At 41.0% G+C, this 13,258-nt stretch overlaps 1 protein-coding gene across 3 annotated transcripts in view; it reads right to left on the minus strand.

The window, feature by feature from the left end:
• Nucleotides 1–13,258, minus strand: part of LOC138952902 (mitogen-activated protein kinase-binding protein 1-like) — a 154,865-nt gene that overhangs the window by 15,914 nt on the left and 125,693 nt on the right. For 2 of the 3 annotated variants that reach the window (XM_070324651.1, XM_070324652.1), the window contains exons 25-30: nucleotides 11,096–11,229; nucleotides 10,423–10,604; nucleotides 9,159–9,213; nucleotides 6,207–6,272; nucleotides 4,327–4,410; nucleotides 2,824–2,872 (exon numbers count right to left, since the gene is read on the minus strand). In XM_070324651.1, the coding sequence (XP_070180752.1) occupies nucleotides 2,824–2,872; nucleotides 4,327–4,410; nucleotides 6,207–6,272; nucleotides 9,159–9,213; nucleotides 10,423–10,604; nucleotides 11,096–11,229 (570 nt within the window). The remainder of the gene's footprint in view (nucleotides 1–2,823; nucleotides 2,873–4,326; nucleotides 4,411–6,206; nucleotides 6,273–9,158; nucleotides 9,214–10,422; nucleotides 10,605–11,095; nucleotides 11,230–13,258) is intronic. The other variant, XM_070324653.1, reaches the window with a different exon arrangement.

Raw genomic sequence — 13,258 nt, forward strand, 5'->3', positions numbered from 1 at the left:
TCAGTATCTACCACCAGAAAACAAACTGATCAAGCAGCAGCAACGAGGTCAGAACAAGTTAGAAGCTGGAAAGAAGACATCAAAATCATTAACAACACTGATGACGCATTAGTTCCTCCGTACACTCCCCCTGGCAATTAACAGTCAGTCAATGCTTTAGAGCGAGAACAATATATTCTGTTTATGATTTCGCCGGCGCGGATACTGATACGTAACCATTACATGTGTCTGGCTCTAAAGCATGAAATGGATTCAGTCACACTCACACTGCGACTGATCAACAAGAAGAGGCTACTGAGCCGTACAAAGAAAAGGGGTACAACTGAGGGACATGGACAAGAAACCTGGCTGCACACTCGGCAGGCGTCATGCGGTTACCAAACTAAGCAACACAGCGTTTACCGGCTGATGAAGAACTCTTGGTCTTGGGAGCGGGGCGAGACCGACAGCACGGTCGGACAGACTCACGAACCTTGTCACCTTCAGTGTGTGGAGGGGGGCTGGGGGAAGAACGGTGAGAGTTGCTCGGGGACTGCGGGCTTTTACTCCTGGACCGTAGTGACATTGGGGTTCTAGGGGGTTTCTTTGGGGGGTCTCTCCCTTCAAAACTGCCGCTGCTGTCAGGGCTGGGAGAGGGTGGGGTGCTGCTGCTGGGAGAAGGAGGGGCACTACGACTGAGGGACAGAGGGGTGCTTCGACTGGGTAAAGGGGGTGCAGCTCGACTCGGGGAGGAGGATGAACTTTTCAGGGGTGGCAGGGACCGAGGAGGTTTCTTGGGGGGGAGAGGACCGCAGGGAGATCGCGGATCAAGTGACTGAGCATCTGACCTTGGTGACCTGCTGGACACGGGTGACCTGGGAGGTCGGGGGGATTGGGGGGAGGGCAGGTCTGTCGACTGACCCGCTCGGGGCAACCTTAGCGACAGAGGGATGCGGGGCGGGCGGGGGGAGGTGGGACACATTGGAGGCTTAGGTGACATGGGGGAGGGTGGGGGCTTGGGGGACTGAGGTGACCTAAGGTCAGGGGACTGGGGGGACCTGGGGGGTTTGGACGTTACCCGTGACCTACACGGCCTGGGCGACTGTGGAGGGATAGTGATAGGAGCTGACACAGCACCGCCTGACTTAGAGTTACATCTCGCTAATCTGGGCGAGGCGGGAGGGGTAGAACCCGGAGTCCTTGAAACACCTGACTTGACAGCTCTTGGGGATGGGGGAGGAAATCCACCACCAATTCCAACTGGTTTCATATCATGAGATCGAATCAAGCGAGGAGACTGAGGACCTCTTCCATCATGTGGAACAGGAGAAGTCCTAGGATACCTATCACCCTCATAGGACTGAGGCATTAACTCTGCCCAGCACGTGGCCTGAGCTAGGGGAATCTTACTGCCGTTGGCCAGGGGGCCGGACGTGCTCAGTCTCTCCCCCTTCAGGTGGTTCAGTGACAGGGGGACAGGAATTCTGGGAAGGGGGTTCTCCTCTTTGATTGGCTGGTGGGGGAGGGTAAAGTCAGCCCAGAAACGACGAAGAGTTCTCGGGCTTGGTGCCGGTGATCCGCAAAGGCCTGACAGAGAACGTTCATCATCATACAGTATAGTATATCCAGCTCATAACCTGAGCAAAACATTGCTACCAAGAAGTATCATCATCAGTTGTTTCATGACATGATGTTCAGGATAAGTATGAACAGTGAATGATATGATGACTTGAACAAAAATGTAAAACCGACAGCACTGCTTTGAAATCATAATCTACAAGCTATTTTGTGACATGAGAATGGCATGAGCTGAGGTGAGTAAAGTGTCCGACATGATAATTACATAAAGTCTCTGGCAAAATGAGTTAATGGAGCAACTTTTCATGTGATTTAAGATCATAATGTGAACAGAACATGAAAACCCAGTGCTTTGTCACAATGAGCACGAAAAAAAACAACTATGTGCAGATCTCATCTCAAAATGAGAACTAATCTGTACATTTAAAATCAGATAAAATAGGTATTTTCAATGAAGGAAACAAGACAAAGAATGGCTGAAAGAAATGTGTCTTTAGACACATTTCTTTTAGCCATTCTTTGTCTTGTTTCCTGGAATAGTAAATCAAGTACAATATTGAACCAATAGAAATAATGTCCACAGTGGGATAGAATTGTAAAGAAAACCCTGACCAATATAAAGCAAGAATCAAAATGTTTGTTTACACTCAAGATGCAGTCACATGCTAAATAGGAGATAAATGATAGCCTGCAAATGTGCTGTTTAACTGGTCCATCCCAGAAATAAAGAATACATGATTTGTTCCAAGTAGCAAAAAAACAATGTTATTCTAATAAATGCATTTCTTTGACCTACTCTAACATGCACTGCAATCAAAATGAGTTTTTTGTTTTCTCTCTCTCAATATTCTTTGGAAACTTGATGAGCATTTTTTTTTTTTAACATATGTTAATGTTCATGATTTTGTTCAACCTGAACTTTTTCTGAGCGACGTCAACATGAAAATATGACAGTATGTGCAATTTTATTTTTGAGTGCGACTTCATCTGAATTAAAAAAAAAAATCAAAATCCACATCCGTGCCAGGTGTCTTGCCTCAGCAAGAACAACTATTTGACTATAATTGCAATTATTTTAAATAATGACAAAAAGGGAATGCGAACACCAAACCACTTTATACAGGAAGCATAAATATCGTCTTCTAGGGAAAGGTTGACTGAACACAAAACCTACCCTAAAAATCATAAAATACCCACAACTTCAGAAAAAATACACAGTTAACTACACAACATGGGAATTCAAGAATACTTAGCACGTTATCTTACCTGGATTGGAATTTGTATGCCCTGCTTTAGGTGTGGAGAAACTTGGTTCCTGAAAAAAATAAAACTGTCTTATGTTTTTGGCACAAATCACATTTGTAACATAAAACAAGTCGCGTAAGGCGAAATTACTACATTTAGTCAAGCTGTGGAACTCACAGAATGAAATTGAACGTAGTCCGCCGCTAGTGCAAAAGGCAGTGAAAGTGACGGGCCTGTTTGGCGCGGTAGCGGTTGCGCTGTGCTTCACAGCACGCTTTACTGTACCTCTCTTCGTTTTAACTTTCTGAGCGTGTTTTTAATCCAAACATATCATATTTATATGCTTTTGGAATCAGGAACCGACAAGAAATAAGATGAAAATGTTTTTAAATTGATTTCGGAAATTTAATTTTGATCATAATTTTTAATTTTTTTAATTTTTAGAGCTTGTTTTTAATCCAAATATAACATATTTATATGTTTTTGGAATCAGAAAATGATGAAGAATAAGATGAACGTAAATTTGGATCGTTTTATAAAAAAACTTTTTTTTTTTACAATTTTCAGATTTTTAATGACCAAAGTCATTAATTAATTTTTAAGCCACCAAGCTGAAATGCAATACCGAGGTCCGGCCTTCGTCGAAGATTGCTTGGCCAAAATTTCAATCAATTTGATTGAAAAATGAGGGTGTGACAGTGCCACCTCAACTTTAACAAAAAGCCGGATATGACGTCATCAAAGACATTTATCGAAAAAATGAAAAAAAAACGTCCGGGGATATCATACCCAGGAACTCTCATGTCAAATTTCATAAAGATCGGTCCAGTAGTTTACTCTGAATCGCTCTACACACACACAGACAGACACACACACACACACACATACACCATGACCCTCGTCTCGATTCCCCCTCTATGTTAAAACATTTAGTCAAAACTTGACTAAATGTAAAAACAGAGACTTATTGCAAACCTTCTTGATTTGGAGAAGTGCACATGGGTTCTGGATACCAGACTGAATAATGTTATTTGACAGTTCATTACTATTGCTGTGTTGGCATTGTTGGGGAAAACACATATGCACAAATGCAAGCTCACACGCAGACAAATACAAACAGCCAGACTTGAATTAGTTTTTGCAGCTGAAATGAATGCTGTCAATGACAAAGGTCATTTCAAAGTGATCAAATCATTAATGTTCACATAGCGAACGAGAAGAAGAAGAAGATTAATGTTCATATTAGCCAGCCACCGGGAGTGCACCAAGCAAAAATGCTGAACAAGACATGGTTGCATTTACTTTATACATTACATTTCATTCTCTTTGCTTGTTTGCCAGCTACCATCATTTTTATGATTGACTTCCATTAACTCTCCTTAGTAGACTGACAAATGAACTGGTCGTTAATTTGTCTGCATGACAGCTTGGCAGGTTTACTTTGTTCTTTCTCGCTCTCATTGTTTGCTCGCTAATTTTCTCTGCATTTGTGTGAACTATCTGTGCAACTAGGCCTCAGCTCACTCTGTTGTCCAGTCGTGTTGGAGGGGAGGGTGGGTCTTCCTTCTCTGGAGATTCTTGCAGCAATCCTCCAGTGCGCCAGTTCATCTAAACATATTTCACCTCTTGATAACTACTCTGTTTAAAGACATCTAAAAGAACAATGTATGTATGTATATTCAGGAAAAGAGTTAAAAACACACTTGTACAATCTATTAATTTCACACATCAGCACACATAAAGGCACAAAATATGTGTCAGCACACATACAGGCACAAAATGTTATTTTTCACCACAATTTAGCTAAAAACAGTCAAAATTCAGCAGCAATCCCTTGATAAAACATCAGAACTCATCAGTTCAATAAAGTAAATATAAGTTCTCCAAAGTTATCACGTGGGAGCACCAAGCAGTGTCCATTAACAAAGTTCATAAATCTGCATGCAGGTTCACACACACACAAATATAACAATTGATGAAGTTGTAGCTTCAAAGGGTAATATGCACACATGCATGCAAAAGATTTAAAACTGACATAGACTCTGCTGCTGAAGTACCTCTCTTCAATAACATGCTTTAATCCATGACAACTTCTTAACTGTCACTTGTGATAAACTGAGCAGGACTTCCATATTAAGAACATGCAATTTTTTTTACTTTTTCTTTTTCTGTCATGTATTTTTCATACTCAGATTTTGTGCAAAGGGTAAGATGATCAATGATCAACATTGTTTGTCTCAGACTAGCTAATATGAGTCACACAGTGATAAATATAGTGCCTTGTCAGTGTGTGTAGGTTAGGTCAAAGATGTGGTACAAAATAAAATGCAGACACAATCACACGCAGAGTAGACCTTGTTCTGAGACACTCTCTGGAGACCCCCCCCCTCCAAAAAAAAATCCAAAAAGAATCAGCCGATGTCATTCTTTGGTAACTTGTGTTTTGCTGCAATAAAAGATACTAATGAACATCTAGACAAACTATTATACAAATTAATCAAAGTCATGGTGCACACACACACACACACACACACTTGCATGCATGCACACACGTACGCACACACACCGCAAGCATCTTTGCATGCAGTTGAATGTTAAAAAGCTACAAATAAAGCAGTCAGCAACACAAGAAATATTAGTCTGTACAAAAAGAAAACAAACAAACCAACAACAAAAAACTGTCCAGCAAAGCAGAGTGAAGGCATGCACAGTGTCAAAAACAAAGTAATGAGCTCTCAGTCAAATGCAGTGGTAAAAGGTACACTCAAGCTATAGCTTATTAATCATAATCCAGTCATAAGTACATCAAAACGTTATTATCATTCAAACTGTGTTCTAAGTATTTTGACCGAAGAAGTTAATTCAAACTCAGCAAATAGTGTTTACCCCCCCAAAAAAAAGCAAACCATATCAGGTTATATGACAGTCATAAAACTGCTTCCCACAGCAAGTCCTTCTTTTCCAGTATTAGAATAAATCTAAGCATATTAATTAGGCCATGCTACAGCAGGTTGAAATTTAGGTTACATCATTTGTTAAAACTGGGGGTGCAAGAAAACACATGTATGCCGTTGCCAGTAATTTGCTATCATGCAATCATTATCACTTGTGAGAGAAATATATTGACAAAAGATAAATGTGTTATTGGTTAAAAAGCGACCTGTGTGTACTAATATAACCACAGACAACTAAACTGGAGTAGAGTAATCATGAGTGCCTGTGATAGTCAACTGTCAGCCAGAATACAACTTCCTCTCATCCTCTCTGTAGAAACCAGAGGAGTCTCTCACCATGTTAAAACAGCAGCAGTAGCACAATCAAGAGAATACAAAAAGGCAAGAAGGAACTAGCAAAAAGTGCCGGAAGGGAAGAGGAAAACTGGCTGGGAGGGTCAAAGAACTCACATCAGCCAGACGTCTGCGTGTATCGTCCATGGCACGAGCCATATCTGACTTGTTTCTTCGCAGAGGCTGCAGGTAAGGGGGTAGCAAAAACAATATGTTAACGCGCATGCAGTATACGCTACTTTTTGCCTGAAATGACCACTTCCTTTTGCATTGAATAAGCAGGGACTACTATAATACCTACAGGCAAGTGAGGGGGAGGGGGGGGGATTGGGAAGAGGGAGAGTTGAGGAGGGAGTAAGAAGGTCACAAAATGTAAAGGACTTTGAAAATACTGAAAGGTACTTTGAAAGACAACAGAACATCACTCACTTTCTCAAAGTGAAAATACTGAAAGGTACTTTGAAAGACAACAGAACATCACTCGCTTTCTCAAAATGAAAGGCTTTGTGTGCTTACACATTCTGGCATTACTTGGAAAGTTCTCCAATGAGAGATATAAATAGGTCACACATTTCCATGCTAGGGCTGTGGGAATACCACAATAGTGCATACTTCTGAACACTTAAGTTTATACGTTAATTCAATATTCAGATTTCAAAACAGGACTGAGAACAGGCATGATCTACTTTGTTAAATCATGATGCTCACACAATTGTGCCTGTGCAAAAACTGTGTATTATTCACCAAATTTAAATCAAAATCAAATTGCACAAGGTAAATCATATGAGAGGAATTGTGCTGATGAGTCACATACCACATATAAATTATAATACACATTACACCATGCACATTCCATGATTTCCATCCATACAGTTGTAAACTTTGTGCATGCCTGTCAGTTACCATTCTCATCAATATCAAGCTCAGCATTTATCTAATATGTGCTTTTGGCATCTAAACCCCCCCCCCCCCCCCCACACACACAGGGATCGCGTTTACGCACGATTTTTGCGTATTTGACGCATTTTAAAAGTTGCTGACGCGGTTTTTTTCGCCGCGCCGCGTAAGCCATACGCAAAAATATTGTAACTTTTTCTTGTCTTCACGCAGCGCTTTTGCTCTGACTTAATAATCACCCGATCCTGAAACTGACTATAGGGCTCGAGAAGTGACGACACACATGAAATCTGCGCGTCAAAACTAAAGTCTGTTTCTTTTTGCATCGAAGTATCGCAAACGAACGTAACGAGGGTATTACCAGATAATGTCTTGTCGGATAATGAAACAGACATTAGCTGCTCTCCCATCTCGCGCTTCCAAAAGGCGGAAAGTGTGTCTAGTCGTATTAGAGCGGTAAACAAACTTGCAAGGCTCGAAGGTTGGAGACAGCAGGGGTGTTATTCGACAGGCGTGCGCGGAGTTCGACAGGAAAACTCGCCGTATTTAGGTAAGGAGTGTCTTTAAGTCTTTCGTGCGTGTTTTGTTTGTGTCTGTACGTGTTTTCGTAGTACGCAAAAATATTGGTCCGTGACGCGTTTTTTTCGTTTCGTTGCGTATGACTTACGCGTTTTTTAAAAAGCTAGCGCGATCCCTGTCCACACACATTCAGTGATAGCGCTAGTATTATTTTCAAACCAGTACGCAAACTTTTATGATGCAAACAGTCCAGAAAACAAGAAGGGCAAAGCCCATACGACTCACATGCTTTACACATTTTTCCTACCAAAATACATGTGACCTTGACCCAAGGTCAAGGTCATCCAAGGTCATGCAACACAAAGCTGTTAATTCAAGACATAGGAAGTACAATGGTGCTTATTGGCTCTTTCTACCATGAGATATGGTCACTTTTAATGGTTCACTACCTTATTTTGGTCACATTTCATAAGGGTCAAAGTGACCTTGACCTTGATCATATGTGACCAAATGTGTCTCATGATGAAAGCATAACATGTGCCCCACATAATTTTTAAGTTTGAAACAGTTATCTTCCATAGTTCAGGGTCAAGGTCACTTCAAAATATGTATACAATCCAACTTTGAAGAGCTCCTGTGACCTTGACCTTGAAGCAAGGTAAACCAAACTGGTATCAAAAGATGGGGCTTACTTTGCCCTATATATCATATATAGGTGAGGTATTCAATCTCAAAAACTTCAGAGAAAATGGGAAAAATAGCTGTTTTTTAGGCAACATTTATGGCCCCTGCGACCTTGACCTTGAAGCAAGGTCAAGATGCTATGTATGTTTTTTGGGGCCTTGTCATCATACACCATCTTGCCAAATTTGGTACTGATAGACTGAATAGTGTCCAAGAAATATCCAACGTTAAAGTTTTCCGGACGGACGGACGGACGTCCGGACGGACGGACGGACGACTCGGGTGAGTACATAGACTCACTTTTGCTTCGCATGTGAGTCAAAAACGGTAGGCTGGTCATTGGAACCAGTAAGAGTCCAACTCAGAGTACTGGTTTTGTTGTTTTACCAGCAAAAAAACCCCAGTAGTTCTAAAACTCAACCGGTAGGGCTTACCGGCAGCCGATTTTTTCCCGGTATTTTTTAATTTCAACCGGTAAAATACCGGTAATTACCGGTTAACGCCAATACTGACACTTCTACAAGTAATATGCAAAGAAAAAAGTGGAGTAAGCCAAATTGAAACAAAAATCATCAATAAATCAGGACAATGAAGAAGGAAGAACCCACCTAGAAAAGCAGACCAACAAATGGTTTAACAAATAATAGTAAAATAAAATAGTAAAGGGAAAAACTCCCAAACCATGCTTCACAATTATTCTTGCACCAGAAAAGCACAGCAGCCAAACATAAAAAGAGTTTCCACGCCTGAAATCTGTGACTCAAGCACACAGCAATTGTGAAGAATACGCTGCACTATTATAAACCAGCATGTTCTGGTTTCAGCCTGTCTTTCTTCACCTATTAAAATCTTCCAGTCTTTTGGACTGTACACTAATGATGTTTCAGGCGCATGCAAATATGCTGGGCGAGCTTGGCCCATGACATATACTGAGCAGTGAAGACAAAACCTAGTTGTGTGTATACTTACATCAAACCAGTTGTCTGCCCGCTGTCCTCCACCCAGCCCTCCTCCTCCTCCACCCCTGTGCCACGAAAAATCACAGTTTTGCATCTCAGAAAACCAAACAATTTCAGAGTTTTGTGTTACTGTTGTGTACAACACAGGCAGAAAAAGTTCACTCTCATGATTCAAGCTCTATCCAGCAGCTATGACTTTGGGTACAAGTTTCTGAACACATTTGGATAACAGCGGAAGCTCTTTCTTACAGTTAAAGTATTGTTCTTAAAAAAAAAATTAACAAGAAGAGCAAAGCCCATACGACTCACATGCTTTACACATTTTTCCTACCAAAATACATGTGACCTTGACCCAAGGTCAAGGTCATCCAAGGTCATGCAACACAAAGCTGTTAATTCAAGACATAGGAAGTACAATGGTGCTTATTGGCTCTTTCTACCATGAAATATGGTCACTTTTAGTGGTTCACTACCTTATTTTGGTCACATTTCATAAGGGTCAAAGTGACCTTGACCTTGATCATATGTGACCAAATGTGTCTCATGATGAAAGCATAACATGTGCCCCACATAATTTTTAAGTTTGAAACAGTTATCTTCCATAGTTCAGGGTCAAGGTCACTTCAAAATATGTATACAATCCAACTTTGAAGAGCTCCTGTGACCTTGACCTTGAAGCAAGGTAAACCAAACTGGTATCAAAAGATGGGGCTTACTTTGCCCTATATATCATATATAGGTGAGGTATTGAATCTCAAAAACTTCAGAGAAAATGGGAAAAATGTGAAAAATAGCTGTTTTTAGGCAACATTTATGGCCCCTGCGACCTTGACCTTGAAGCAAGGTCAAGATGCTATGTATGTTTTTGGGGGCCTTGTCATCATACACCATCTTGCCAAATTTGGTACTGATAGACTGAATAGTGTCCAAGAAATATCCAACGTTAAAGTTGTCCGGACGGACGGACGGACGACTCTGGTGAGTACATAGACTCACTTTTGCTTCGCATGTGAGTAAAAAAAAACCCACTTTACTTAACCTGGTCTCTGCACATGTGACAGTGAACATCAGCTGATGATGCGCTGAATTTCTCATGTTAAGCAAGATATATTTCTCGTTGAACAGTATCACGCAACAAAACCCCGGACATGACTTACACTTATCAAATGTTCATGTCAATGAGAAAAAACTCATGTGTTTGTATTAATATAAACTGCTCTCAGTGATAAAAGGGACATAATTTGTGGTCACCATTATTATCACCATGTGCTCACCTTATTCCTCCAAACTGTGATCGGGAGAGAAACTTGGAGGAGAGGGAGAGTCGTGGAGAGAAAGGCATGTTTGACGGGTCATCTTCCACCGCTCGTTCCAGTGTCGCCACCTGCTGGGCAAACTTGTCCATGGCCATCGGAGTGAAGCTGACACTCTCAAAGTTCTCCTTCACAAACTGCTCCTAAGTCACAAAGAGGTTATGATACGTAGATATGGTTTGGCATCGGCAGAACTTCTTTGAAAACTTTGCCATCATTTCAGCGAATTTTCTAAGCTTTTTTGTGGGGTACACGACCGTCTTAAACTTTAAAAAATTGCAGCAACTTTCATGGCCAGTCCAGTCCATTTGCTGAGGGGAATAAATCCTAGCAAGATTAAACAGGCGCACACAAATCAATTATTTAAAATTAAATCAATCTTAAAAACATTTTTCGTGAAAAACGCAAATAAACCAATCAAATACACAAGAAAACAACTGATCAAACACACAATGAATCAATCGTCAAATAACAGACACATCTATGAAGATATGCTGCAACGACTCTTCATTGCATACAAAATCACTTGTCAGAAGTCCCAATATCATCTTTCAGTGAAGCAAGCACGCACACACAAACACATCTAATGCATATTCTACACTATCACACAAAAGAAAACAAACACTTGACTCACTTTGTCAGGAGTGCCAGGCATGAAGTCGCGGTCATGGTCACAGGGGGTACTGGCGTTGGAGGTGACCAATGTTTCATCGTTGGGGTCATCTTCACCCTGGTCTTCCAGCGACACCTGGTCAGTGCTCTCAGACTCTGTGGACACATCTAGTCACGTCAACATTTCAAAAATAAAGTTATGATCATATCTTTTGTCAGTTTTGAAGTAGCAGACAGGAACACAGGGCCATGAATTATATCCATTGGAACCTGGCCTTTCACAGGAAAAGAAAGAAGAAGACGAAGAAAACAACAAGGACGGAGAGACAGGAAGAAAACACTGAATGGGTAAAGACTTTACCGAGGTGGCCAGTGCTAAATTTTCCATTGATTATTGTAAACACTCAGGGGCTCACATCCACATCGGACATACACGGATATTTTTTCCAAATGTCCTATACATTTTTCATGCAAGAGGACATATGTCCTATTGTTTTTGTCACAAAGTGGTCATTGTCCGATTATGCTTTCATTTGATCTGGAAATTGTCAGTACTTTCCAATTTACAGTAGTTTGATTTGCTACGATGTGTCTCTCCAAGCAGACAAAACCATGCTGTTAGTGTACGTTTTGTTGCGAGAAAAAAAGGTCCTATTCATTTTGTTTTTGTTCGGGACAAATGTCCTATCGCTTTGCATTGTCCAGGACATTTGTCCTATGCCATCTCTCATGGATGTGAGCCCCTGAACACTTTGTGGTAAAAATGTTAGTCATCCCTTTCATGATTATTCTTTTCAAGTTTCACTACTCAACAGAAACAGCTGCCATTTGTCCCCTCCCTGCATTTAGAAATCTCGAAACCAAGAACAGCATGTCTCTGACATCCTATGCCAACATAACAATAACATAAATGTGTCTACCCAATGAAACTAAAAAACAAGTCGCGTAAGATGAAATAACAACATTTAGTCAAGCTGTCGAACTCACAGAATGAAACTGAACGCACATTTTTTCACCAAGACCGCATACAGTAGTACCTGCCATATCCGGTCACCCATTAGTCATTGCAAAGGTGACCGCAAATATCAGGTGGCCGTTCATTACAGGCCCCCTCCTCCTCCAAAAAAACCCAAAAAACACGATCAAGTTTTCATGAAGAAAAGAAAGCGATCATCCACGAGCCGCCGATTCATTGTCTCTGTTAGTTTTGCTTTCGTTTATACATCTTAATTATTTGCGTGTTTAACTCGATCGTCCTGGCTAAGCTATTGTTTCGTATGTTTCTATGTGTGTTGTTTGGATTATTATATATGTATTTGAGTGTCAGATAAACAAGTGTTTCAAACTCACATCAGCTGTGATCGATCCGGAAGTGACTGCCGTAAATGTACATGTATGCGCATGTCTGTATTTACAGTTTGCGCATGCGTAAGTATTCATGTCGTCTGCTCGTGCTGTGCCGTCTGTGCACACAACACACACACACACACACCACAGGCGCTCGCCCGCGAAAGTGACAAGTGGCCGTTAAGTGGCCGCTCCTGTCGAGTAAGAGGGGCACCTTAGGGCAAAAATCAGTGACCGTTGACCGCGTCAGACAGGTTAACGGCCATTAAGAGTCAATTATAGAAGGAAAACTCATTAGTCATGGGAAAGCTGGCCGCTCCGGGTAGGTTCACGCCCACGAAAGGGCCGGAAATGGAAGGGACTACTGTACTCGTAGTTTCGTCAGTCCACCGCTCGTGGCAAAGGCAGTGAAATCGAGAAGCCAGAATAGTGCGGTAATGGTCGCGCTGAGCAGGATAACATGCTTTTCTGTATCTCTATTCTTTTTAGCGTACCGAGTTTGTTTTTAATCCAAACATATCATATCTATATGTTTTTGGAATCAGGGACCGACAAGGAATAAGATGAAATTGTTTCTAAATCGATTTCGAACAATTAATTTTAATCATAATTTTCATATTTTTAATTTTCAGAACTTGTTTGTAATCCAAATATAACATATGTATATGTTTTTGGAATCAGAAAATGACGAAGAATAAGATGAAATTGTTTTTGGATCGTTTAAAAAAAAACATTTTTAATGACAAGTTTCCGATTTTTAATGACCAAATTAATTAATTATTTTTTAAGCCATCAACCTGAAATGCAATACCAAAGTCCGGCCTTCGTCGAAGATTGC

The sequence above is a fragment of the Littorina saxatilis genome, linkage group LG17, assembly GCF_037325665.1.
Source record: "Littorina saxatilis isolate snail1 linkage group LG17, US_GU_Lsax_2.0, whole genome shotgun sequence".
NCBI classification, from domain to species: domain Eukaryota; kingdom Metazoa; phylum Mollusca; class Gastropoda; order Littorinimorpha; family Littorinidae; genus Littorina; species Littorina saxatilis.